General features: G+C 38.1%; 1 protein-coding gene across 1 annotated transcript in view; it reads right to left on the bottom strand.

Annotated features, from left to right (window-relative positions):
• The window catches only part of WDPCP (WD repeat containing planar cell polarity effector), a 247,997-nt gene that overhangs the window by 95,218 nt on the left and 142,002 nt on the right, over window positions 1-10,777 (bottom strand). Inside the window, exon 13 of the mRNA XM_006778547.2 lies at window positions 2,299-2,362. Coding sequence (XP_006778610.1) covers window positions 2,299-2,362 — 64 coding nt within the window. The remainder of the gene's footprint in view (window positions 1-2,298; window positions 2,363-10,777) is intronic.

Raw genomic sequence — 10,777 nt, 5'->3', positions numbered from 1 at the left:
AGCCAATGGGAAGGGTAGCGGTCGTACGCCAATTACCATGTTTCTCTTTTATTAGTGTAGATGTTTACTTTGAATTTATATTAGTTCACACAAACACTCCATCCATGCTTTTGTTCTGGCCCTCCGGTCCAGTTTAAGAACCCATTGTGGCCCTCGAGTCAAAAAGTTTGCCCACCCCTGGGCTAGACCTATAGACCTCTGGCTAGATAATAATTTAAATAGGAATAGTTGATCTATTAGAAAACATGCTTTTAGACAATTTCAACGTGGAGCCTCAAATGTATATAGAAGATTCATGATCCTAAATGGGAATGTTGAGGCCATAATGCTCCCTTAAGGCTCATAATGCTTAAGATATACCTTGGGCTGCAAATAAGTTACATTTGAAGAGTAAAGATGCAGCTTTCTGACAATGATTGTTCACTTTTACAAATAAAAAAGAAAGTAAACTTATTTCTCTCCTTCCCTTATTTTAGGTTCTTATCTTTTACACATAAAAATCCTTATGGGTTAGGGTTAGCCTTTCTGTAGAAAGGTTTGGACTAGGAGTTTAAAACAACATGAAGACTTTCTTTATACTGTTACTAGCTAACCTGAGACTAAATGCGGAAACACGTATGATTTTTTAAAAAACGTTTAGAAGATGGCTTTGATGATTATGTATTAATTGTCAAAGCAGTAGAAATTATACAACAATATAATATATTGAGAAAGTTTGCCAGACACTATACATTTAAATATACAATCTCTTCAGTTCTTATCTTGGCTAGAAAAAGATTGGGACTATAGACATAAAAAAAATAATAACATGAAGAAAATATATCCTACTGGGGTGAGTAGTAGCAGAGGTGAGAAAGTGGAGATAAAGAGGAAAAGTCAATGCGATTAGAAAAATCTGAAAATTGTTGTAATTAAATTTCGGACACTGTGATGTCAGCATGCATAGAAAACCTTACCTCAATATACTAATATGCCTACTCAATTTGACATAGCAAAATACAGATGACAAATAACAGAAGGTTCATACTTTTGCAGTAATTAGAAAGCATTTTTTCATGTTCAGTGAAAGCACAATTTAATTGAATGATGAAAAGTTAGAATTTAAATAATAAACTCAATTTGAAAACAAGTGACCTAACGTCATCCTACATAATAAAAGCCTAATATGCAAATCAACTGAACTGTGGAAATGACCAGTTGCTATGATGCACACTGACCAGCAGGGGGCAGACATTCAAGCGGGAGCTGCCTCTAGCCCACAGGCCCCAGGCCAGCCAAGGTGGGTGCCGGTGGGGGTCCCTCCCCGATCGCCCCACATAGGGAGGTGACCGGCGGTGGCGGCAGGGGATGGGGAGGTGAGTGGGCAGTGCCAGGTCAGCCAAGGCAGGTGCCAGTGTCCCCCCCCCATCACCCCACCGGTCACCCCACAGATCAACCCTGATCACCGGCCAGGCCTAGGGACCCTGCCCATGCATGAATTTGTGTATTAGGCCTCTAGTGAATTCATATTTAACATCTAAAGCATCAAAGCTTAATTTAAACTACAAATGTCTTCATTGTGCAGAAGATTCAGGTAAAAGAGCCTTCCAGTTTTTGTTGTTTTCAAGAAACTTTTGTTTTATTGTTTCCTCGACAATGAACACACCGAGAAACCAGAAAAGGAACCCTACCTTTTTTGTTCGTGTGATCTCACTGTGACATTGCGGTGAAAGATCTTATAAGAACCTAATATAGAGCACAAGGATCTGTAAAAAACTAGATTTTACTGTTTATAGCTAATAAATGGGAGGACTAAAGTGTATGTGAATTTATAACCTCTTTAGTCTACTTTACACTGTGGTTACTTTAAAAATACAAGTGAGAACATTCAGAATTTGTTACTTTGCACTAAAATCTAAGGGACAGACTGAGCACATTCAAGATGTATGGGACCCTATGTCCTAGTTTCTGTATCTGTACTTCAGAGAATGGATTAGAAAGACATTTAAGCTTATTAGATAGAAAGGTGTCATCTCCTCACATCAAGGTACATGAGGAGAAAAGTTCAAGAATTATAAATTCTTAGAAAACATAAAAAATCCGTTGGGCTCTGGCAGGGAAAATGTCAACAAGTCAAAAGAAACTGGATGGCTATTGACCAGTTCCATGAAGGCAAGGCTGCAAGCCAAGATGGAATAATGCTTTCCCACCATGTGTCTAAGGCACACATGACACTAATCCTTTTTAATGGTCACAAAAGCTGACAACTTACTCAGCCTTAGAACTGAAGGCACAAAATCATCTCTGGGAATGACTCACCATAAACAGGTCTCGGGCACCAATGTCAACAGCTAACAGAAATGCCTTTTCAAATCTCTGGTACCTGTAAGGAAGAAATGTTATCTATTAGTGGCAAGGAGAGAACCATTTGTTTAATGTATTTATGTGTTATTGTTTTTGTTCTTCTGATGGAAAAAATATTTTCAAACAGTGGAGCCTCTGTCCACTGGGGTCTTTAGTGTGAGATGATGTTGTGCTTAGGAGGAACTGAGGCCAGTGCCTGTGGAGGCCCTTCAGTGCCACGTCCGAGAACAGGCATAGCCTGGAGTGGGTGCTGCTGAATGGAGGGAAAGACAGCTTAGGAAATATTTTTTTCGTAACTTTTTACTATTTGTGCCTTGTAAAAGTATAAGAACTTAGAGACTGTAGCAGGATAAGAGTAATTAACACTTTAATTATACTTTGTGCGCCTAAGTTAAAAGTTGAGAAGTCAAATATTGACAAGAGTCATTTGTGAGTTTTTAAAATAAATACATCTTAGGCTGTTGTAAAATGACAATATAAGTGGTTTCTAACTATTTAAAAATATTTTAACTATTTCTAACTATTTTAAAAATAATTCTTTTCTTTGGTTAGGATTGCCAGAAAAAGAAAAAAAAAATAATTCTTTTCTACTCTTTTTTCAATCTTCTTTTCCCTTAAAGCATAATTTTGATAATTTTCTTTGAGTAAGTTTAATTTTAGGCTCAGATAAATGAGAAGAAACTGCAATTTAAATTAGTTAGCTTTATAGAAAGTTCAAGATATTGAGGGAAAAGTATGTTATGAACACATACAGTTGACTGTTGAACAACTGGGGGTTAGGGATGCCAACCTCCACAGAGCCAAAAATTCACTTCTAACTTTGACTCCCCCAAAGCTTAACTACAGTTGGGCCTTGTTATCCATGGGAGGACTGGTTTCAGGACCCGCCCCCCCCCCGCCCCCGCAATACCAAAATCTGCAGATGCTCATTGTGTCATATAAAACAGTGTAATGCATATAGTCAGCCCTCCACTTCTGCAGATTCTGAACCATGGACAGAAAATATCGTTTTCAATCAGCAGTTTGTTAAATCCAAGGATGTAAAACCCATGGAGGACCCACTGTATCTATTGAAAAAAAAAATCTGCATATAAGTGGACCCCTGTGGTTCAAAGCCATATTGTTTAAGGATCAACTCTGCACAGGGTTTTAGAAGGAAAGAACTTCTTTATTTTGCACGAAGGCTGAGATTTATATAGGTAAAACTGTCAATTTTTCTGACTCTAGAAATAAGCAGGTAAATTACCAAGTTCTCTGTTCTCTATTTTATCATATTTCAAATAAAACATATAGGAAGTATGGAATATTAACAGATTATACAAATTTTATTAGTAAAATAGCTAAAGAAATTAAAATTCAAACTAACAAGGCTTATTCTTATAACACAGGAGCTGGTAGGTCCAGAAGTGTAAACACTTTAGTTTCCATGTTATGTTTGATGACTGTTATCTGTTCCTGGCCCTTCTTACTAGTATCTCCAGCATTTACCTGAATACATTTCAACTATAGGAGATCAGAAGGCAATTGTGTTTATTTTTGTTCCTGGAAGCTCCTGGTTCCTTATAAATTCAGTGGGGATGGGATGTAATGAGGCAGAGGACAGAGGATGAGCAAGTTGTACTACTTTTCCATACATTCACTGCCACTTGGCATTTACTCCCATTCCAGTGAAACTTTCCTGGCAATAGTAATCATCCATCTTCTTCTAATGATAAACTTAAAGTTCAGTTCTCATTGTGTGTGCCCTGGGCCACCTCTGACTGTAAACTTCCCCTCCCTGAAAGCCTCTCTTTCCTGCGTTTGTGAGTGCTGTGCTTTGTTTTCCCATTTCTTAGATTTCATCTTCTTAGTCCACTTTCCTAGTTCATTTTTCTCTGCCTACTCCATGAGTTGGCATACTATGGTCCGCTTTTACTTATATTTACTCAATCCAGTCTCCCAGGAACATTACCCACTCCCATTACATCAGTGACTCACAAATCTCTAGGATCCATCTCTCTTCCAGGCAGCTAAAATTAAACATGGCTAATATATCCACTGATACATCAATTTGGCAACCACATATATGACTCATTGAAATTCAAGAGAGTGAAATTAGGGGGACAAGTTAGGATGTACTCTTCATTCTAGATAAGAGGTAATGATGAACATTATGATAAAAATAAAAGAAATGGCATTGGTATCTGGCAGCCTGGTTCACCAGAAATACCAAAAGAAGAGCCCAACTAGATTGCTATAAAATATATGTTAGAATATATCACAGGACCCTAAAAAAAAAAAGGAAATCTTCAACAAAATCCCTGATTGAAACTAGAGTGAGGATCCCTGAGCAGAGAACAAATGGGGGTTGGGGCAGGCAAGGCAGAGCTACACTGAGCGCTATCACCCTCAGGAAACTGGACCTTGAACAAGTTTTAGGGTTAAAGGTGCTAATAAGTCCAAGTCTTCTGATTAAGGCAGGAGCAAAAATTTTCCTACGTTATTAAACTTTGGCAGAAACAATTTAAAAATTCATGTCTAGATTAAAGTACTTTTGATACAAGCCCCCAGGATTACTATAAATTAAAATAAAGCAAATATGAGCTCACAGGATCATCAAATACACAAGGAAACAAGCTACCATAATGGAAAATTAGAAAATAAGCAGGTTTATATACCCATGGGTTTCAGATAATTGAATTATTAAAGTTAGAATAGAAAATAACTCAGAATATGATATTTATACTGAAAATAAACACACAATAAGATACAATAAAAATTACTAGGTAGGTTTTCCAAAGAATAAAACAGAACTTTTAGAAATGAAAATATTAATTATTGAAGTTAAATAACTTGGTACAGTTGAGAGAATTAGCAAGCTGAAAGATATATAAATAAGGAATTACAATGTTGCAGAGACAGGAGATAAAAAATATAAAGAGGTTGAGCAAGATAGAGATGAAAAGGTTTAACATGTCTACTCAGGGAATTAATGGTTGAGATGATATGAATCAATAAACACAAGAGAAACAATGTATATCAAGCAGGATAAAGGGAACGAAATATATAATTATATGTTTGTAATGGAAATGCAGAACTCCAATAATAAAAATTCTTAAGAATTGCCAAAGAAAAGACAGATCACCTACAAAGGAACTTCAAATAGACTGACACTAGACCTCTTTATGGCAACAATGGAAGGTAGAAGACAGTAGGAAAATATCTTCAAATTATGGAGAGAAAATAAACATCAATCTTGTAGGATGTAACAGTGGAATTCTCTTTTAACAGTGAAAGCAAAATAAAGACCCTTCCAGGTTTACAAAAACTGAGCACATTCAACCGATTTTCAATAATGGGACTACTAGGGAGCATGCCTCAGGAAAAATGAAAATGACCTCAGGAAAAAAGTCTGAGAAGCAATTGCTTTTAAAAAAGGATTCAGTTAATATACAGGTAGATAAATATGCATGGCACACAGACACACAAATGTTTTGATATTTTTTATATCAGAAAATATTAATTAGCAATATCGTGTAGCTCAGAAGGGATTAGTAATATCATGGAACCCGGCCACCTGGCTTTAAAACTTGCACCCTCTACCACAATGCTGCTCTGATGCTACTGGAAAAGAATGAACTGTGTGCTGGAGGCTTATCGGTCCTTCTTCTTCAGATCAGGTCTCTGGTTCTTGGGTTTTCTGAGTTCAAGATGAGCAATGCCATGTCGCATTCATTAAAAAGGAATGATCAAATTGCTTCCACGTTTGGCTACATATCAGAAAGGAGATCAGCCAGCTCCCTGTTGGCTCTGTAGTACGTTAGGAACCCCAAATTCCATCATTTTGAACCCTACAAGTTTAGAACTAATGTCACTCAAAAGTTATCACAAGATACTGTCAACTACAAGTACATTTTCTCTTACAAAATACCTCTAATGCTTGAGGTTCTGTGTTAGGAATCAAAGGGTTGGAAAAACTGTTGACATTAGTCCTTGATCTTAGGCAACTCACAGTCTAGTAGGAGAGACAGCCATAAACAGTGATAACAACTATCACTTATTAAGTACTAAAATTTTATTTTCCTATAATTTTACTATTTTAATTAATTTGAAACACAGCTAAAATTTCCCTCTACTTTGCATTGTGCCAAATTAACCACTGGATATAACTATTTTCTACCCATATCTTTTTCTCTATTTATAGACTATTTTTAAAGATAAACTATTTCTGATTAACTTATTACAGTTCAAAATAAGATACGAAAAAATAAAAGTTTATTTGTTTTTAATTTTTTGTTTTCAAAAATGAAAGTTTTATTAGCTTTTTTCATTAATCAATAAACACTGAATAGTATTTAGAAGCCTCTGGAAAGAAAACTTGGAATTGGTTCTCTCCTTTTATCCCCCCATATAAAATATATATAAATGTACACTAAAAGGACACATTTGAAGTCATTTGGTTTTTTTTTAGTACATCTGGAAAGAGGGAGGCTCATAAAAACTGCGACTGAGTGCCCGGGGGTTGCTCACTCACAGAGGTGCTCCTCTCTGTGAAACAACAGCAGGGGCTTATTTTTGAGTTGTGGGCTCTCCCAGATCACATTCAGGGAACAGGCTAGATCCCTGCCATTCTTTTTCAAAAGGCTGACATGCAGGAATTTAAAGGTAGAGGATTCTCTTCCCTTAACACTGTGTGCTTCTGTTTTGCTCACGCTCCTTTTCTGACAGGTATATCTGAGCTACCCCCTCACCAGTTCCTGGTAGGTATGGGTTTGCTGCTTACACTGGGAGGAGCTGCTCTGAGGTCTAGGCCTCTTCCTTGGCAGAGCCCAGTCCAGGGTATGTTGAGGGGGAGGGGCTGTGGTGGAATGGGTACAGCTCTGCTTGCCCGCTTCATTTTGGACCTAAACTGGACTCTTTATTTTGTGTAGGGATTTGTGAAGGCTTTAGGAATCTCCTGGCAATTCACAGGCATTGTTGAGGCACAACAAGGCAAGTTATAAGCTTTTATGATGCTGTTTACCTACACAAATTCAAAGAGCCAACCTACATACTCTTTTAGGCCTTTCCTCTTTCCTATTCCCAAGCCCGAAATTTGGTTAAATAATAAAAACTGTTTTTGAAACAATGCAAAATGCTATATATCTTCAGTTTAAAAAGATGTTGGAACAGTGTTAAATATGCAACACTTTCCTGTGCTTCCTATTTCTTAAAGATAAAAACAATATAATTTCTTCTATCCAACTTTATGGGATTACAGTGATAAGTAAGTTAATATATGGAAATAAATCTGCTTCAGACATTAATATGAAGCCATTTTCAATGTTTGCTGCTGATACATTTTGAATAGTATTATAGTTCAGTAGTAAAACAATACACAAACTGAGTAGATGTTTAGTTATATCATGAAATAAATTTGAGGAGTCACAGAAAGCTATACTTGAAAATACAACAGCTGGACGGTAGAACACCATTTAATATTCTGATTTAATCTGGGCTCAAAAGCAAAGAGGAAAGGAGCCTAGAGCCAGTGTCTTCTGCAGTAAGGAAGGCTGTTGAGCATAGTCCCCTGCTATGGTTTGAATGCTGGTCCTCCTCCCCCGCCCCCGTTTATACTTTTAAAACCTAATTCCCAACATTATGGTGTTAAGACCATTAGGTGGAGCCTTTGGAAAGTTACTGGGTCATGAGAGCAGAGACTGGTGAGTGGGATTAATATAAAAGAGGCCGAGAGAGCTCCCTCACCCCTTCCACCAGGTGAGGACACAGAGAACCAGGAAGAGGGCCCTCACCAGAATGGGACCTTGCTGGTACCTTGATCTTGGACTTTCCACCCTCCAGAACCATGAGAAATAAGTTTCTGCTGTTATAAACCACCCAGTCTGTGGTATTTTGTTCTAGCAGCCCAAACGGACTATGACAACTTCTGGGTGCCAGACCCTTTCCCTCGCCTCCATGAAGTCCAGTGACACACATGCAGGAGCTCTGGGCCTTGGAAGCTTGTGTTCATTCCTTACAAACAGGTGAATCTGACATGAATTTACAGACTCCTGATACATTTACGTCCTAGTGTACTAGCTTTTTAATGAAAATTGGGGAAGTACTTTTCTCTGTAGAACTAATTTAAAGCATTCATTTAATATTTCAGTCCTGCTCCTATTTTCCATGGTTTTTAAAAATTATCACTCACAATTTTTATTTGTGGACTACTTTACAGATGTAAAAATTTTCCCTGTAATTGCTTTATTGGATACAGTACTCCTTGAGATATGAAAGGCCGATGACGTCACTTCCCTTTTTACAGATAAGAGCTTGTCAAAGATCTCTTAGTGTTTGGTAGAACTGGGATAAAAAGTCATATTCCTTAAATTCCACATATAAGTGAAACCCTGTGGTGCTTGTCTTTCTCTGACTGGCTTATTTCACTTAACATAATACTTTCCAAGCCCACCCATGCTGTCACAAAGGGTAAAATGTTCTTCTTTTATTGGTAGAGTAGTATTCCATTATGTGAATATACCACAGCTTTTTATCTACTCATCTATTGATGGATACTTGGGCTGCTTCCAATGTGTGGGATTTAATGAACAAACTGAACTACCAAGCAAAATAAAGAGAGACTCAGATTAGAGAGCAGGCAGACAGCTCTGGGGGTGGTAGGGTTGTGCATGTTGGGAGATGGTGGAGGGATTGAGCAATAAAGAAAATAAAGACAGAGAGAGAACTAATGGACATGGACAACAGTGTGGTAATTTCCGGGATGGGGAGGGTGTGTGGATGGAGGAAGAAGAGGGCATAGAGGGGATAAATGGTGATTGGGGCTGTGGGGAAAGTCATATTCCTTTACTCCAATTAGCTTTTGTTTGTTTGCTGGTTTGTTTTTAATCTTCACCCAAGGATATTTTTCCACAGATTTTTAGAGAGAGTGGGGGAGAGAGGAAAAGACAGAGAAAACATCTATATGAGAGAAACACATCAATTGGTTGCCTCCTGCATGAGCTCTGACCAGGAAAAGTACCCAGGACCCTTTGGTCCACAGGTCGATGCCCCATCCACTGAGCCAAACCAGCTAGGGCTACTCCAATTAACTTTCAACTCCACCACAAACAGTTAGATACAATGCAAGTTAAATTCATCACTTTGCAGGTTACAACTCATTTAAAAAACCCCAGAAACTTCTATATGGTCTACCTTAGTCTCTTAGAGACACTTTCCAGACCCTGAGAAAAGCCCTTGTTCTGACAGTGCACTCAGCTTTAACAGAGTCCTCATCTTCTTCCTTGGAGTTGCTATATATCTTATCCCCTTTCTCCATTCTGCCCATTATCTTTATCCCATCTCTTCTTTCTTTTTTCTACTCTCCATCTCTCCTCTGTCTCCTTTTCCCCCTTCTCCTTCCCTCCTACATTTATTTCTCAGTACTATCTCCCCAATGTTTGCATCTTAGCATAATATGAGCACAACATTCTGGCTCCTGCATCTACATTTAAACATCAACAGTGACATCAAATGATATTGCAATATTTTCCTCATGCTTACAAAATAAAAATTTTCATTTCCAAAGCACATCCACAAACTTTAAAAAGTATATTCTCAAACAATCCAATTAGAAAATAGACAAAGGACATGAAGAGATATTTCACCAGAGCATACAGATGGAAAATAAACATGAAAAGATCCTCAACATCATTGGCCATTAGAAAAATGCAAATAAAACCACAATGAAATATCAGTACACATCTATTATAACAGCTAAAGTTAAAAATAGTGACAATGCTGGTAAGGATGAGGAGAAACTGGATCTTTCATACATTGCTGATGGGAATACAAAATGACACAGCCACTATAAAAATAGTATAGCAGCTTATATAGTACTAAAACCACAGTACCTAGCATATGACTTAGTAAGCACACTCCTGGGCATTTATCAGAGAGAAGCAAAAACTCCTATCTACATGAAAACCTGCACATGGATGTTAACAGAAGTTTATATGTAACAGCCCCATTCAAACAACCAAAATGCCTCTTGATAAGTAAAATTTATGATTTCTAAAATTGTACTTATAGAATAACACTTATTTGTAGACTCAGATTGGCAGCTTTATGTTGCCTCCTGTATGAGCTCTGACCAGGAATCCTACCCTGGATTCGTGCACTGGTGGGATCCTTCAGCCTGGCCTGCGCCCTCTCACAATCCGGGACCGCTTGCGGGAGGTCAGACTGCCAGTTCGGCCCAATCCCCGCAGGCCAGGCCAAAGGACCCCACCAGTGCATGAATCTGTGCACTGGACCTCTAGTATACATATAAGATCTTCGGTTAATCTCTTCCCGCCCTCCCCCGACCTACCTTCCCTCTGAGATTCATCAGTCTGTTCCATGTTTCCATGCCTGTGTGTTGAGCGTCTGCCCCCTGGTGATCATTAGGTGTCATAGCTTCTGGCCGGTCACTTAGGCT

This window comes from Myotis davidii, unplaced genomic scaffold, assembly GCF_000327345.1.
Source record: "Myotis davidii unplaced genomic scaffold, ASM32734v1 scaffold6, whole genome shotgun sequence".
Lineage (NCBI taxonomy): Eukaryota > Metazoa > Chordata > Mammalia > Chiroptera > Vespertilionidae > Myotis > Myotis davidii.
The sequence above is the reverse complement of the archived record's forward strand: the minus strand, read 5'-3'. Positions and strand labels throughout refer to the sequence as shown.